General features: G+C 36.1%; 2 protein-coding genes across 2 annotated transcripts; one reads left to right on the forward strand and one right to left on the reverse strand.

The window, feature by feature from the left end:
- Positions 1-2,882: 2,882 nt before the first annotated feature.
- Positions 2,883-7,755, reverse strand: LOC133173082 (amidophosphoribosyltransferase-like). Its single transcript, XM_061308001.1, has 12 exons — positions 7,700-7,755; positions 7,274-7,418; positions 6,972-7,108; positions 6,517-6,650; positions 5,838-5,950; positions 5,602-5,741; positions 5,337-5,438; positions 4,720-4,848; positions 4,364-4,491; positions 3,941-4,162; positions 3,483-3,603; positions 2,883-3,352 (listed from the first exon to the last, which is right to left on the reverse strand). Exons 1-12 carry the CDS (start codon positions 7,704-7,706, stop codon positions 3,213-3,215), a joined length of 1,518 nt encoding a protein of 505 aa, XP_061163985.1. The 5' UTR covers positions 7,707-7,755; the 3' UTR covers positions 2,883-3,212.
- Positions 7,756-7,966: 211 nt separating this feature from the next.
- On the forward strand, positions 7,967-16,986 carry LOC133173083 (multifunctional protein ADE2-like). The gene is made up of 8 exons (XM_061308002.1): positions 7,967-8,060; positions 8,942-9,139; positions 10,556-10,734; positions 11,043-11,250; positions 12,813-12,982; positions 13,307-13,484; positions 15,381-15,539; positions 16,549-16,986. Exons 1-8 carry the CDS (start codon positions 8,048-8,050, stop codon positions 16,710-16,712), a joined length of 1,269 nt encoding a protein of 422 aa, XP_061163986.1. The 5' UTR covers positions 7,967-8,047; the 3' UTR covers positions 16,713-16,986.
- The last annotated feature ends 1,564 nt before the right edge of the window (positions 16,987-18,550 follow it).

Here is an 18,550-nt window from a genome sequence, read left to right on the forward strand (position 1 = left end):
GTTCATGTCTCTTTTCTAATTGTTTAGATCTGACAAATGAGTTCTTTATCTTTTCATGTACTCTACATAATCTGTTGCCACTGAGTAATACTGATGCAGAAGCAAGGTGATTTTTTTTCTTGTTAGCTCACCTAAACAGAGTTGAGGGAGCTTACATAATACCATCAGAATCCAAGGTTAAAGTTTTGGGAGCAGATTTCTTTCCAATTACCTGGTACTTCTATCCCATATATTGATCAGAAATGTGTGGATGATTCTAGAATGGTTCATTGTACCAGTTTGTCCAGTCAGGTTTCAGTTGCTTCATTTTCAGCCAAAGATTGACCAGGTTGTTTGGAGCAGGTTAAAAATTTTAAAATTAATTTCCAAATAACTATAATCCTTATGTTGACCAAACTTGCATGGATGTGTAACGGGAGAGGAGAAAGAAGCAACGAACGGACCAGGATTCGAACCCTGGTCCCCTGAATCCACGGCCCAAACCATTACATTCCCCCTTAAATTGTCTTCACCCTCCTGCCCCTGGCAGGACTTTCACCTGCAAGTCCAGGGGTGGTCAACAGTACTAAATCTGTAACAGGAAAGTAGTACCGGTAAATGTATGGCTGGACCGGGAGTTGAACCTGGGACCCCTGCATCACTTAGTCATGTGCTCTACCGACTAAGCTACCCAGGCCAATATGCATGGCCCAAACCATTACAAATGGTACATCTTAGGATGCACACTACCAGACTTGTTTTAGATGCTGAATCTGTCTGACATTTTCCTGATGAGTAATAGGGTTCAAGTTGTTTGGAGAAGGCTCATTTTTTAGTAGTGATAAGCCTTATGGTAACCAAACTTGCCTGGATGATACACTGGGATGCATGCTATGCTTGATCTTAACCAACATTTTCTGGATGAATGAACAGGTTAAAGTTTTGGGAGCAGGTCCATTTCCAAGACACTTTAAAGGTGCGGTCACACGATGCGATTTTTCATTCGATTTTCCATCCGATTTTTTCATTCGATTTGCTTTCGACTAAAATCGTACCGTGTGACCACCCAAGTCGAAAGTCGAAAGCAAAATCATATCCTTTTCACCTTTATTATAAGCAATATATTTTTGTGTTTCATAAAATGTATTCATAAGCGATATTGCAGCAGTTACATTAAGTGTCTTCCCTGTGCACCTCATTGTGTAGATATAATATTTAAGCCATAGAAAAAGATTATTTGGTATCTTCTTTTCATCCAAGAACCCCAAAATAAAATTATTTTTTGTTATTGGTATTTGAAGATTAGTTTTATTTTCAAAGTAATCTTCAAATTCTCTTAAAAAATGTTGTACACTATCACACTCCCAAAGCAAATGTTCAATTGTCTCTTCTTCCACCTGACAGAATGTACAATTCTTATTTTCTGTGATTTTTATTTTAAATAAATATGAGTTTGAAGCTAAAATTCTGTTCAAAATTCGATACTGAAACCATTGCAGTTTACGATATTTGTAACTTTAAAAGGCAATTTAAAAATCATTTTCCATTCTTTGTCATTCAATTCAAATGTTTCATTCCACTTTCTTTTACCAGTAGGTTCTGTACTATTGTGATTGAGAAGATTATAAAATTGCCTTGATTTTTTGCATTCTAGAAGGATGTGTATATTTGACATAACCAGAGGGTTTTGTGATTTAGTAACATTTTCTTTAAAATTAACTTTTTTCATCCATGCCTTAAGAGCACTTATAACACTCATATATTCTAAAAAATTAATTTTCACTTGAGGATAAATATCACAAACAGATTCATAAGTCAGGAACAAACCTTCTTCATTAATAAGATCATTAAGGTATCTAATATTAGAGCGATACATGGATTTATTAAAAAATATTTTTCCTCCCACAAGAATGTCGGGATTGTAAAATAGTGGAGTGTTTGCTGTTACTATAGTTGGGTTTTGTTTATGATGTAGCTCAATCCATGAATCAAGTTGAAGTTTTTAAAGAGCAAGTCCATTCTCCAGTAACTGCATATCCTACCTTAACCAAATTTGCAGTAAGTAACTTTAAACATTCATATTTCTTTCTTAAAAATTTGTCAAAATGGCCTGAGTTGCCAGAGTCCTATCTTGACATTTAGATACAAGTCCCGAGTTTCGGCTAAGGATCAAGACACAATAATCAATATAAAGTGATCATTTATGGATATATACAGATGACTTTGCAATTACCTCTCCAACCACTGAGCCTTAGACACTAGAATAACTGGATCCAGTGGAACCCTGTCAAGGAGATATCATTTTTACTGACCACTGAGCCCTACACACTAGAATAACTAGATCTAGTGGAACCCTGTCGGGGAGATATCGTTTTTACTGACCACTGAGCCTTACACACTAGAATGGGTGGATTCAGTAGAACCCTGTCAGGGAGATATCATTCTTACAAGCACTTAACCATGGCTCAGATAAAGCTTAGAATGAGGCAACACTTGACAATGTACCGGTATATCAGAAAGGGAAGCATTACGAGTAAAAAAGAAGAAACACCACAAAATTTAAACACAACTCTATTACAATAAAAAAAATCCAAGTAAAAAATTGTAACACAAAAAATAATACATAAATACAAGGAACTACAACACTGAATGTGGTTTTGAAATAGAACGAGATTCATGATCCTCCTTGACAAAAAACAAATTGAAAACGATCGAGGAAAAAAACTTTCTCTGTACAAACATAATTCAATCCTCCAACTCATATACAGTAAAAAAAGGCAGTCATATGAACATGTAAACATATAAATACATAGATTGTATGAAAACATTAATTAAATTAAAATTAAAAAAATCAGATGGAACAATTTTGTTATACATGTAGAAAACTATCCAACATACAATCTTGTAATTATCATCTATTTATGGCACATTTTAAATATCAATATACACAGCCATATTGATAAAATTATTCTTTTGTTTTAATATTATATTCTATTAGCACCAATACGTGCCATGAACACATTGAAAATCCTGTATTTTTATCAATAGTCATTTATGTACAATATTTAGTTGGCACTAATATTTATGAGTATAATTATATAAATTTTGAGCAGCACACAATTAAGATATGTTTCCTTTAGTCAGTGAGATCAATAATAAAAACATCAAAATCACAGTCAAATTATTTTAAGTCAATTCTTCAATTGTTTCCCACAAAAGCTTGGATCCTCACCTCACCACTCTAGATCAGTAGGGTAATTACCAGTGAGGCAGGCCACACAGTGTCCAGTGTTTTCTAGCCCGTCCCCTTTGATCCCCTCCACCACTGCCTGCTGAAGTCCCTCCACAGTCAGATATTGTAAACTGTCCGCACCTTTAGAATTTGTGTAAAAAAAGATATTAAAAATTTACAAAGAGATCATCTGAGAGTTGTGTCTAAGTACTGGATACATCATGGCCTTAAAATAGTGCTTGCAGAGAAAGTATTTATTATAAAAACTTACCAAAATACTCCGCAAATTTGTCCTTTTGGATTTTGTTGGCAATCAGTTCCTGTTTGGTTGGGATGTTAATCCCCATATAGCACGGGTACTTAATAGGAGGTGAGGCAATTCTGATGTGTACCTACACAAAGAAAAATTTTAGTTCTCAGACAGACTAAATACAGAAATCAAATTATATTCAAGAACATTAAAAAATATAATATATGCACCAGATATATAAAGAAAATTGATTCATTTGTTGACAGTGTGATTTCAAACACGCTGATATAATAAAAATTTTATTAAACTTTAAGAGAGTTGTCTTAATTATACTGAAAATCAAATTTTTAAAGTCCTTCTCTAAAAGTGTGTTGAGTTTGATTTGTTTTGTAAAGAGGGATAACTTATAACTCACTGAAGGGAATATTATTGTTTAAATAAAAATATTGATGTTGGTGTTATTCACAGTAACCCCTCACCTCTTTAGCTCCCTCCGCCCTCAGAAGGTTGACGATGGGGATCATTGTTACACCCCGCACTATTGAGTCATCCACCAGGACAATCCTCCTCCCCCTTATATTCTCACTCAGCGGACCAAACTTTTTAGTGACCCCCATCTTCCTCAGCCTCATATTGGGTTGGATGAATGTTCTTCCGACATAGCGATTCTTGCAAAATACCTCTCCATAAGGAATTCCAAGCTAGAGTTAAAACAAAATTTTAAAAATGGATGGATGATTAAATTAAACTGGTTTTCATATATTGTTATGTGACACAATAAACACCTCTTTAAGTAAACCGTTATATGCAATCATCTTAGTTATGATTTTAAGAAAGTTTTTGTGAAAATAAGGCTTTTATAATTTAAGTTTTTCCATCACCAGTACATGAATTTTGTATACCTGAGCAGCATATGCCAGAGCTGCAGGGGTAGCAGAGTCAGGGACAGTGCTGACCAAATCTACCTCCACTGGAGCCTCCTTAGCCAGCTGTCGACCACAGCGCTGACGAACGCTGTACACCATTTGTCCTGAAATCAATAGGAGAAAATGTGTGATTTTGCTGGAAATGATTCTCAAAATAGAAATATACCATGTATTCAGAATTGCTGAGACATTCTTAAAATTTATAAGTTTTATATGTAGCATTAAAAATTTTTTTTCTATCTCATCTATCCTAGTGGGTGCCCAGAACATTTAGAGTTTGGTATTATTTTAATATAAATTGGAACTTTTACTGAATTTTAATTAATATTAACCTTCCATAACACTATCTGGTCTGGCAAAATAGACATATTCAAAAATACAGGTGGCGGGTGGTTTATTGTTTGGTCTGGGTGCCATGTAAACTGATTTTATTCCTCTCCTACTTAGCTCTACCACCTCTCCTAAAAATTAAAAAGGAATCTTTAAGTTCTTTTACTGAATATATACAAAACAATACTATAAATTGTCCTAAAATTCACGATAATCTTAATTTCACGTAATTATATAATTAAAGATTACCGTATACAGGTTTATTTTCGCCCCATGATACTTTTAGCCTGTCAAAGTTGCATACAATTTTGCTTAGTTTTGAATTTGCTTAGAAACAACAGTATAAAGGTGTCTTTGACCAATTGTCTATGCCCAATTTTGAATTCGCCCACTTGCGATAAGGGCAAAAGCAGCGAAAATAGAATGGACGGCAAACATTTCCCTGTAGACAGTATAAACATTCACAATAAACAAAATTGTGAACTTTTTTCTCACTTATCAATATCCAGCTACTATACCACAAAAAAAAGATTTCACAAAATTTCATGATTTACGGTGTATATTTGCCGTAGGAAAACTACGCCACTTGTAGGCTTGATCCTCTATTGTGATATCATACCTGGCAGAACTTCTCTAAAGTATTTGGCTCCTATGCTGTTAAAAGAACAAGACTCAGAGGACACTATCCAACCATCTATCGTCTCATCTTTCTTTGAATTTTCTGCAATAGTTAAAGGACACATAACCTTAATGCAATAGCTACTTCAATTAATCTGGTATCTTCTAGATCTGCTTTTGAAATTGTATGAAACCTCTGGCATGAACAGGTGACATTATTTTAATGGATTGGATTTCATGGTACCTAGAGATATCTTCTTCCTCACCTTTAATGGACCCCACTGAGAGTAACTTTCCCAGACAGAGGGGGCGGTTCCCAAACGGATCTCTGACAGCATATATCTTATCATCATGCATGATTACAAGTGAATAAGAAATTACGGTCTCCTCCATTATTTTCTTGATTCTGAAAAATATTAATGTGAATGAAGAACAAAAATAAAATGCATGGGCCTTTGTATTCCTGAATTTAGAGTTATTCCCCTTTTTTCAGCCTGACTACCTTCCAATCCAGTTGGCTCCATTTGGTTCCCCACATTCTGGGGTATGTGTCAGAAGTTGTGTTATCAACTCACTGTCTGTTCCTGTGGAGAGCCCCACTCCATGCTTCAGTAGCTAAAACAATAAGACATTGTTTTACATGATTGTATGGGTTTAAAAATTGAGAATACTTTGCCATATTATTTTTACAAATAGTCTATAGAACTGCCCAGATACATCATTTAATAGAGACTTCACTTCGTGCATTGGGGTATATTTAGAATTATAGTGGACATGTAGAGCTATATATAGCATCACAATTGTGCACAATTAATTCTTTAGTTTATAGTCCTGGCATTAGTATAAAATAGGGACAGTATCCAAGATGACTACTTGGCTTCATATATTTTGCCTTATTTGATGTTGTTTTCACCTAACAGAATTAAATATTTAATCTTCAATTCACTCCAGTGATCAGTTTTATTGTTAGAGAATTTTCAACCTCAAATTGGACACCAAGCACTAAGTCAAGTGATTTCTTTAAGAGAGATATTGGGTGTCACCTTGGTATTAGTGTACAAATATTGCAAGGAAAATGGTTAAGATGCCATTAAGTCAATATCATGTTTCTTTTGATCTTGAAATTCTCACACAATTGAAATATTTTCATGTTTTATATTGTGTGTGAAAAATAAAAAAACCTTTTGTTTAAGTTTCTTGGCATTAACCAGTTCTCCATTATGAGCCACAGCAATCAGTCCATGTATGGTTTCCACGACAAATGGCTGAACATTAATGGTGTCCGATTCGCCTTGAGTAGAATATCGGGTGTGACCTAATAAAATATTCTTGAAATTAAATACAGTCTGTTATCTCAGGGTCTTTATTTCTACTTTATATTTTATTTTATTTTTTTAAATAAGAAATGATACTGAATGTACATGATCTGAATTATAGCAATAACCATAATACATACAGCTCTTATAAGATGGCAAATGAAGAGGGACTTGTTAAATTAATTAATATTTGGATATATATAATTTTAAGAATCAAATAAAGCAATGTTTATTTGGGAGGATTGTCTCTAAAGATACAGGAAAAGTAAAATTTTATGATGACAATATTTTCTTCATCAAGACATTGACTGTATTTTTACCAATTCCGATGTTTCCTTTGAGTTTATGGAGGTCTTCCTCTGAGAAGACATTGCTGACTAGCCCCATGCCTTTCTTTATACTGTATCTACAGTCATTAGTACCTGCACTGGTCACAATGCCTGCACTCTCCTGACCCCTATAAAATTCACACACAAAAAAATATAACTTTATTAAGTCACTGAGAAATTTCTATGAGAGGTGGGGAGTGGGGGATTGAGCTTGAGTCATACAATGTATGACATGCCATTGACAGTAGAGTGATATGCGAATAGATTTAATGGTTATCATAGAAATCACAAACCTGTGCTGTAGTCCCACCAGGCCTAAGTATATGGTGTGTGCTATGTCTAGCTGGGTAGGCCAGTCCCCCTGGGCCACACAACCAAATACTCCACACGCCTCCCGGAGTCCTGTGTCATCCTGCATAGTCAGATGATCAACCATAGCTAAAAAATCGTATTGAATTTTTTTTAATACTTTTTAAATCAATATCAGACTTAAAATATAATATTTTGTACATTCAGGAAGGACAAACATACATTTATAAAACAAAGATATGCCACTATTCTTCTGTTCATACAAGTCTATTAATAAGACCACTTTTTCTGGATCCGCACCCCTAATTCACCAGTACACGTGGTCATCTCGAGTGACCGTGATACAGTGGCTGATTCGAAAGAAAATATACAAAGAACTATATCGAAGAATAATATAGGATTAGACTTACCTGCCATATTCTCTGTGGATCACAGGAAAAAATAATAAGGTCTGAAATCAACAAATACCTGAAAGTTGAATTTTTGAATTTTAATCAAAAATCGTTATCTCGATCTCATCCGTGTATTTGCTACATTTTGGCATGCAATTAAATAATTAATATAGAAAAAAATTACTCAAGGACCATGTATGTATATTCATTCACTCATTGAACTGTTGAAGTTGATAAAATCACACATGGCCTGTGTTTAAATTATCCCGGAGAATCTAAAAATAGTTAAACACGTGTTCACGAGCCGTGAAAAAAAGCACCGCGAGGCGACAAACACGTGGGGTTTCTTGACAGAAAACTGAGAAAATGACGGAGAAGGGTAAGTATTATTTAATTCATAAAATATTATTATTATTAAAGTTATATTTTTACAAACTTACCTCTTACAGACAAAGAAATTGACGGGTTTGAACTGTAGGATGCGAGTCGGTGCTTTTTATAACCTAATTTGTTGGGCAGTAAAGTTCATTCAGTGTCAACTGTAGTTTGACACTAAATTCCCAAATTCATTTTTGTGATGCGTTAATTGGTGTCACGGTTGAGAAGTTCCAGATGAGAAAAGTGGAAAAAAAACCAGAGATTCACACATAAGTTTCTAACGCAGAATGTTTAGTGCATGCATCCAACTAGTAAAGATTATTATGGTCTCCAATAAAGCTGTACTTTGGAGAGATAGGTCCAGACTTATAAAATAATCAAAATACAAAAATATTAATAACAGCCAAGGTCAAGGTTAATATTACACCATAAAGGTCAAGGTTATATTATGAAGGTCAAGGTCTCAAGTATGTATTATACCTTACCTACCATCATGAAATATTATTTATCTGTAACAGCATTGGGATAGGGGATATGTGAAACAAAGGGAGGAGGACCTAAGGTCAGGAGGAATTGTCAGTAGGAGGAGAAGGAGGGGACAAAGTTAAAGGGCTTGCAGAGTTGGGGCAAAGGGGAATGAATTTTTTTTTAGAACTAGAATAAGAGAAGAGATAATGATAAATGAATGAGGTGTATTTACATCCATCTACCAATTCATGAAAAACTGGATGGTTATAACATGGATGGTTTTTAACATAATGGCATTTTTTGGATTAACAGTGGATTATTTTGGATTAACAGTTAAATTAGACTACAAGATAGTTTGACTAAATATTAAGTTAACTATTGCTATTTAAGGTTTATTGTGATTTTTTTTTACAGAAGTCAAACTTGGACCAGTGGTGATTGAAGGTAAGACCAAGGTGGTGTACCAGGTGGCTGATGACCCAGAGTTGGTGGTGCTACAGTCAAAGGACCGCATCACTGCGGGGGATGGGGATCGGTCCCATGACCTGAAAGGGAAGGCTGCAATCTCTACAGATACAACCACTGCCATTTTTGAGTTACTGAATTCTGCAGGTACTGTATGCAGTCATTTATAATACTGGAAAGAGTACAGAGTATGTGTACTACCTATATTTGGTCTTTGAAATGAACATTATGGTTTACTTGTTGACATTAATTATGTGTCAGTATAGGATGACACTTTGAACATTGCCATCTAACCTTCATATTAATCTTTCTTAAATGCTTTGAATTTGTGGAAAATATTCTCTAAATAAAAGAAAATGAAACAATCACTGGCTTGTGTATTAATTGTTTACTGGATAGGTACTCCCAAAGAGCAATATTCACCTCATTCTTTAATGTTCATGGAATTGATTGAGCAAAATGACTGCATGGATTAAATACAAGTCAATAATTGTTTTGTACTTTTTATGTGATCACTGATTCAAAATTCCTATTTATTTCAAATGTGATATCACCATGGCATGAAATGTATCATGTATAGGAGTAGCCCCAAGGTATATAGAGATTAGAGAGTTTCACATTTATAGAACACCAAATAATATACAATTAATTATCCCTTATGAGGTCAACATGGTGAAATAAGGACCCGAGACCTGGCCCACGAGGTGACCTGACCTGACCGAGGCCGCGTAGCGGCCGAGGTCAGGTCAGGTCAGCGAGTGGGCCAGGTCGAGGGTCCTTATTTCACCATGTTGACCTCATAAGGGATAATCAATTGTTTTATTATACCGATATAAGTCAAGACAATTTTTGTAGGCTTAATTACTAAAATAATCAACTGTGTATTAGATCTACGATCTGTTATTATCAGTGTTTCATCGGGATCGGGATTCGCTAGTGAAGTTGTTTACTTTTCACCTGCAAGTCTTGTAAGTTTTTGCACCGCCGATTTATTAAAACACTCTGTGATTGTCAGTAACATGCATTTTTATAAATTCACAAATACCATTTCTGAGTACAATGACAATCTGGTGCAGACTTTTACTGTACAAAAGAGCCAAGTCTGCATTCATTGAATTTGACATTGTAACGAAAGTTTCAATGAAAACGATAAATTTTATGACGCATCTAAAGGACAATCGTATTCCGTATCATAAAAAGACTATACATATTTTTATAACGGCATTTTTTGTAATGAACAGTCATTACTGTATGCATTAATTTTAAAATTTGAATGGAATTTGGATTAACAGGTCATTTTTAGCGGTCATTATTTTTATTGACCGGTCATTATACCCCACGTGCAATGATTCCTAGGTCATTATTGCTGTAAATGGTACTTTTTGGAGTCATTATTGAGTTTAAAAGCCTTCTAACAAGCCAATCAAATTTGAGTATTCTTAATAGAGGTATAATAACAATATTTACAGACTGAGGTTAAGGAAGTGATGGGGGGTTTTCATTTCTATTTTACATGTTGAAAACTTTAACTTTATTTCATATAGATCTGAAATGTAATTATAGGTATAAAAACTCACTTTGTGAGACGCCATGGAGAGACGGCATTCCTTGGCTACAAGTGTGAGATGATTCCCATAGAATGGGTCACAAGGAGGATTGCCACTGGGTCATTCCTGAAAAGAAACCAAGGGGTCAAAGAGGGATTTAGATTCTGTCCCCCTAAACAAGAGACTTTCTTTAAGGTACCAGTATCATGCATACTTCTTTTCTGAGGTGACATTGACAAAAAATTTGCCTTTTTGGATGGAGCATAAGCTTTATCCATGTTAAGAAACACTATCAAAACTGGGCATGGCCGGGTGCACTCTCATCATCCCAGAGAAATTATGAAGTATAAACTCTTTGAACCAGAGAATAATATGAACTGTATTTCTGACAAAAGTTATAGATACAGATTTATGCAATAATTACCCCTTTCACACCAGTTTTACCTAGTACATAGTTCAGATCGAGTTTACTGTAGTGAATTGGGTTTTTTTTTTCTCCCCAGGATGATGAGAACCATGATCCGCAGTGGTCGTACGAGCAGTGTCTGTCCGCTCAGATGAAGGTAGGAGGTGTTCTGATTGGTCAAGATGAGCTAGACATCATGAGCAGAACTACAGTGACGGTGTTTGAAATCCTGGAGAGGAGCTGGGCTTCACTGGACTGCAGCTTAATTGATATGAAAATAGAATTCGGAGTTAAACCCAGCACAGGTTATTGTATAGATATACACTGTAAACTCAAATTTATTCATTCAGAGTAGAACAAAGTCCACAATTATTGCATAAAGATCAATGTTTTGTTGTAAATCACAAAATTCATAAAAGTGTTTGCACACCTGCATGGCTGTTATGTCAAAAAAATCTTATTAATGTCCTTTTTAGCTCACCTGAGCCGAAGGCTCAAGTGAGCTTTTCTGATCAAAATTTGTCCTTTTTGATCACAAGAGTATCCTTGGTAAAGGGGATTCTCTAGTTTGTTCAAATGGAGGGCCACACCTTCTTCCAAGGGGAGATAATTACAAATTAATGACAAATTTTATATTGGAGTATATAGAAAAAAATCTTCTCAAGAACAGCAAAGCCATGGTTGGTTATTAACTATTAGGAAGTATCCTAAGGTAGTGTAGATTCATGTTCGAAAAAAATCATGACCCCCTGGGGATAGGGTGGGGCCACATAGGAACATTATTTAAAATTCTTCTTCTCAAGAACAGCAAAGCTATGATTGGTCATAATTATATGGAAGCATCCTCAGATAGTGTAGATTCAGATTTGTTCAAACCATGACCCCCAGGGGTAGGGTGGGACCATAATGAAAGTTCAAACTTGTGGGGAAAAAGTCACAGACAAAGAAATATGTAAGCATCTTTAGTTAGTGTAGATTCAGTTTTGTTCAAATCATACCCCCTCCAAGGTCCCTTTTTAGGGGTAGGTTGGGACCACTTATGCATTAAAGCTTTTCAATGCTGAACTGATTTTTGCTTTTTTCCTAGCCACAGTGCTCAGGTGAGCAATGTGGCCCATGGGCCTCTTGTTTAATATCTCTTCATATCTGAAAAGTTACTTTTGTATTCTTTTTCTTACAAGTTTGTAAGTATTACTTATAGAGAGCTTATGAGATACACAATTTGGGAATATTAAAATTTTTTCAAGGATACCAATAGGGGAGATCCTGCTGGCTGATGTGATAGACAGTGATTCCTGGTGTCTTTGTGTTGGACTTGACTAGATTTGATTTTTCTGTATTATAGGAGAGATCCTATTGGCTGATGTGATAAACAGTGATTCCTGGTGTCTTTGTGTTGGACCTGACTAGATTTGATTTCTCTGTATTATAGGGGAGATCCTGTTGGCTGATATGATAGACAGTGATTCCTAGTGCCTTTGTGTTAGACTTGACTAGATTTGATTTCTCTGTATTATATGAGAGATCCTATTGGCTGATGTGATAAACAGTGATTCCTGGTGTCTTTGTGTTAGACATGACTAGATTTGATTTTTTTGTATTATAGGAGAGATCCTGTTGTCTGATGTGATAAACAGTGATTCCTGGTGTCTTTGTGTTAGACTTGACTAGATTTGATTTTACTGTTTTAAAGGACAGATCCTATTGGCTGATGTGATGAACAGTGATTCCTGGTGTCTTTGTGATAGACTTGACTAGATTTGATTTCTCTGTATTATAGGAGAGATCCTGTTGTCTGATGTGATAGACAATGATCCCTGGTGTCTTTGTGTTAGACTTGACTAGATTTGATTTCTCTGTATTATAGGGGAGATCCTCCTGGCTGATGTGATTGACAGTGATTCTTGGCGGCTGTGGCCATCAGGAGACAAACGTTTGATGAAGGACAAGCAGGTCTACCGAGAACTAAAGGAAGTGACGGCAGATGCTCTGGACACGGTCAAGAGGAACTTTGAATGGGTGGCAGTTAGGGTCAAGGTAATTAGAATAATTGATCTGTGTACCATGACAGGCTTTCATCACAGTTTAATATCCGGTATGTCCTTGTAGAGTTGTAATGTAGCAGAATTGAACTGACCGACTCTGGCATGATTCTGAATGACATAGATAATTCTACAATTAGAATAAGTGCCATTTTAGAATATTTCTACCGATAGCTTGAAATTTCAGGTTTTACTGATGAGCAGCGAGATGGAGATTTTTAAGAGTTTTAACCTTCAGTATTTTTTTCTCAAGTTTTAAAGTGGATTTGGCTTCTCTTATTTGTACAATTGTTAAAATTCTTCTCTTCCCCTTATGTAGCTGCTGTCCCCCAAACCTCAAGCCAGAGCAGTGGTTCTGATGGGGTCCTCCTCAGACATGGCCCATAGTGAGAAAATCAGGATGAACTGCCAGACACTGGGTGTTCCTTGTGAACTGAGGGTGACCTCTGCTCACAAAGGCACTGAGGAGACAATGAAAATCCTGGCTGAGTATGAAGGTATTTATAGATCTGTAGTATTAATGGTTATTTTCCATCGTAATTTTTGGTGTAGTTTTTAGCTCACCTGAGCTGAAAGCTCAAGTGAGCTTTTCTGATCACATTTTGTCTGTAGTCCGTCTGTCCATCTGTGCATCTATCTGTAAACTTTTCACATTTTCGACTTCTTCTCCAGAACCACTGGGCCAATTTCAACCAAACTTGCCACAAAGCATCCTTGGGTGAAGGGGATTCAAGTTTGTTCAAATGAAGGGCCATGCCCTCTTTCAATGGGAGATAATTAAGAATTAGTGAAAAATTAATAGCATCTTTTAAAAATCTTCTTCTCAAGAACCACAGGGCCAGGAAAGATGAAACTCATACAGAAGCATCCCCAGGTAGTGTAGATTCAAATTTGTTCAAATCATGACCCCTGGGGGTAGGGCAGGGCCACAATGGGTGATCAAAGTTTTACGTAGAAATATATAGGGAAAATCTTTAAAAATCTTCTTCTCAAGAACAGCAAAGCCATGATGAGTCATATTTATATGGATGCATCTTCAGGTAGTGTACATTCAAGTTTGTTCAAGTCATGATCCCCGGGGGTAGGGCGGGGCCACAATGGAGGATCAAATTTTTTCATAGAAATATATAGGGAAAATCTTTAAAAAATCTTCTTCTCAAGAACAGCAAAGCCCTGATGAGTCATATTTATATGGAAGCATCCTCAGGTAGTGTAGATTCAAATTTGTCCAAATGATAACCCCCGGGGGTAGGATGGGGCCCAATGGGGGTTCGAAAGTTTTACATAAGAACATATAGAAAAAAAAATTTCTTCTCAAGAACAGAAAAGCTATGTTTAGTCTTATTGATATGGAAACATCCTCAGGTAATGTAGATTCAAGTTTGTTCAAATGTCATGACCCCTGGGATAGGGAGGAGCCACAATGGGGGATCAAATTTGTACAAAGAAATATATGGGAAAATTCTTTTAAAATCTTCTCAAGTACAACAAAGCCATTTGTTATATTGACATGGAAGCATCATCAGGTAGTTTAAAATTCACGTGGTAGCATCCTCAGGTAGTGTAGATTCAAGTTTGTTCAAATCATGACCCCCGGGGGTCGGGTGGGGCCACAATGGGCAATCAAAGTTTTATATAGGAATATATAGGAAAAATCTTTTAAAATCTTCTTCTCAAGAACAGCAAAGCCATGGTTGGTCATATTTACGTGGTAGCATCCTCAAGTAGTGTAGATTCAAGTTTGTACAAATCATGACCCCCGGGGGGTCGGGTGGGGCCACAATGGACGATCAAAGTTTTACGTAGGAATATATAGGAAAAATCTTTAAAAATCTTCTTCTCAAGAACAGCAAAGCCATGATTGGTCATATTTACATGGAAGCATCCTCAGGTAGTGTAGATTCATGTTTGTTCAAATCATGACCCCCGGGGATAGGGTGGGGCCACAATGGGCGATCAAAGTTTTACATAGGAATACATAGAAAAAATCTTTTTAAAAAAACTATTTCTTAAGAACAGCAAAGCCATGATTGGTTATATTTATATGGAAGCACTCTTAGATAGTGTAGATTCAAGTTTGTTCAAACATGACCCCTGGGGTAGGGTGGGGCCACAATGGGTGATCAAAGTTTTACATAGGAATACATAGGAAAAATCTTTAAAAATCTTCTTCTCAAGAACAGCAAAGCCATGATTGGTCATATTTAAATGGAAGCATCCTCAGGTAATGTAGATTCAAATTTGTTCAATTCATGCACCAAGAACTACCTGTAAACAATTTGCAACACCCAAAACCTATAATACAGATTTATACTGGCCATTCAGAAAATTTATGTAGTTAATAACCAACATTTAAGGATCTAGACTTTTCCATCTGGTATTTTTCTGTCCAGGTGAAGGGATACCCACTGTGTTTATAGCAGTAGCAGGCAGAAGTAATGGTCTGGGTCCAGTTCTGTCAGGAAATGCCACTTGGCCAGTCATCAATTGTCCACCATTGTCAGGGGACTGGGGATCACACGACATCTGGTCATCTCTCAGATTACCCTCAGGTAAGCAACTCAGAGATTACTGACATTAAAATAATAGATAAACACAAGAGGAGTGGACCTTACCGTATGAGTTGAAAAATGTTTCCATATTATAAAGTCATCCTTCAAACACAGAATGCAACCTTAACTACTCAGATAATGTGTAACAGCTGTATACAGGGAAAATTTCGCCCCCGTTGTATTTTTGCTCCTTTCGTCCTCATCAGGACATCCTCATTATGTCACAGAATAATTCCGTTTACTGAGATGCAGCACATTGATGTTTCTGTGTCATAATTACAGATACAGTAAAACACGCTTATAGCGAACATGCTTATAATGAATTGACGCTTACAGCGAAGTGATTTTCTTTCCCTGTGGCAATAAGATGTAATGTAAACTTAACGGATTTAACAAATTATGTTTATAATGAAGAAAAATCATCCATCCCTGGCACTTTGTTATAAGCGTGTTTTACCGTAATTCTATTACAGAAATATGGTGCAGCAATGTGATGTTTCTGTCATAATCAACGATAAATTTGTTTTGCGTGAATGTGATACAGCACAGTGATGTTTCTGTGTCATAATTTCAGATAATGTTTTCAGGGCTTGGATTTACACGATGAAGTTTCTGTTATTTAATTACAAATAATTCTGTTAAAAGAACTGGATGTAGCATAGAGAAGTTCCAGTGTAATAATTACAGATAATTCTGTTAACAGGAATGTGGTGCAGCAAAGTGATGCTTCTGCGTTATAATTACAGATAATTCTGTTTACAGGACTTAGATGTAGCACAGTGATGTTTCTGTGAGATAATTACAGATAATTCTGTTTACAGGACTGGGATGTAGCACAGTGATGTTTCTGTGTTATAATTACAGATAATTCTGTTTACAGGACTGGGATGTAGCACAGTGATGGCACAGTGATGTTTCTGTGTTATAATTACAGATAATTCTGTTTACAGGACCAGGATGTAGCACAGTGATGTTTCTGTGAGATAATTGTAGATAATTCTGTTTACAGGACTGGGATGTAGCACAGTGATGTTCCCAGAGGGAGCTGCTTTGTGTGCTGCACAGATTCTCTCCCTTAGTGATCATGTCATCTGGAGCAAAATCCGAGCCAAGCAACTGAACACCTGGATTGGTCTCAAAGAAGCAGATAAAAAGTCCAGGAATGATAAGTGATTCTTGTCTGGCCATAAATTTGCTTAGACTACTTTCTTTTCTGTTCATATAGTGCACAAAATTTCAGGTACAACTCCTGTAAACCACTTACATGTAGATGAAAGATATTGAATCTCATTTCATTCATATTTCATTCAAACGTTCATAATATACATTTAAGTGCCATTTGTTTTTGTTTTTTTATTCTTTACTGTTTATATTTCCAAGACTTGTACAGGTTTAGCAGAAACCTTAACCTGCCAGGGCATATCTTCAATAAATGTTACAAACTGCATATTATTTGTTATTTTCTCTTTTTCATGTTTATTAAACAAATTCCTAGCTCTCTGAGTGACTAAAATTCAACGTTCTAGAATTCAAAAAGGTATGTTTACTTGCACTCAACCTTCCAGGTGAACATATTTTATTTTTCTGTCAAATGAAATTCTGTGTCACCCACCATGATCAGCTAGGACTTTGCAGATGTAAACAATCAAGAAAGATGACAAAGTTTACTCTGCGAGTTTGTATCATTTTAGTCAGTAAATCATATATTAAGACAGTTATTGCCATTTTCTTTTATTTTTTTAGCCCCCCCCCCCTCCCCCAATTGAAGATTTGGGACATATAGTTTCAAGTCTGTTCATCATTCTGTCAGCAAAAACTTTAACCTTGCCCTAGTTGGTGCTAGGGCTTTCATATTTCACATGTGTATCCCTTTTTGGGTACCAACCTATTTGTTCTCTTGGATTTTGACCTACTTTTGCAAAATTTTACCAGACTTTAACCTTGGCCATAATTTTTCAATGATTGCATGGTGCTAGGGCATTTATATTTCACATGTGTATTCCATGTGACCAGATCTTTCTTTTGAGAACCAATAATTTTTTACTTTGACCTTGACATTTGACCTATTTTTGAAAAACTTTAACCTTTGCTATAACTTTTGAATGGTTAGTGTGAGGGCTTTCATATACATGTATCATGTATTCCTTGTGACCTTTCCTTTGGTACCAATATTTTTGACCTCTTGACCTTGCAGTATAACCTGCTTTTGAATTTTTAGGTCACCTGAGTCACTCAGGTGACCTATTGCTATCCGTTTTTGTCCGTCGGCGTGTGTCGTGCGACATGCAATGTGCGTTAACATTTGAACATTTTTAGCTTCTTCTCTGAAACCGCTCAACCAATTTCAACTAAATTTGGCATATAGCATCTATGGGTGAAGGGGAACAAAAATTGTGCATTTCATGGTCCCTGCCCCCCTGGGGCCTGAGGGGTGGGGCTAAAACCACCAAAATTAATGCAATCTTTAAAAATCTTCTTCTTTACTCCTGGACATCAAGCAGTCAAACTGTTGGCATCATTGTGATAAGCATTGAGTCCTCTACCAAAATTGTGAAATTCATGGCCCCAGGGTCAGGGGTGCTGGTGCTAGGGCGGGGCTATATAGATCATATAGTGAAAGTGCATTATTTCTTTGAAAATCTTTTTCTCTGCTCCTAGGTATTAAATAAACTAACTAAGTATATAGTTATGATGAGTAAGAGTGCCTCTTCCAAAATTGTGAAATTCATGGCCCCAGGGGCAGGGGTTCTGGTGTTAGGGCGGGGCTCTATTGATTATATAGTGAAAATGCATTAGTTCTTTGGAAATCTTCTTCTCTGCTCCTGGGTATTAAATAAACTAACTAAGTATATAGTAATGATGAGTAAGAGTACCTCTACCAAAATTGTGAAATTCATGGCCCCAGGGGCAGGGGTTCTGGTGTTAGGGCGGGGCTCTATTGATTATATAGTGAAAATGCATTAATCCTTTGAAAATCTTCTTCTCTGCTCCTGGGTATTAAATTCAGTAAC

Source organism: Saccostrea echinata, unplaced genomic scaffold (genome assembly GCF_033153115.1).
Source record: "Saccostrea echinata isolate AGI-Se365-2 ecotype Australia unplaced genomic scaffold, CSIRO_AGI_Sech_v1 ptg000056l, whole genome shotgun sequence".
NCBI lineage: Eukaryota > Metazoa > Mollusca > Bivalvia > Ostreida > Ostreidae > Saccostrea > Saccostrea echinata.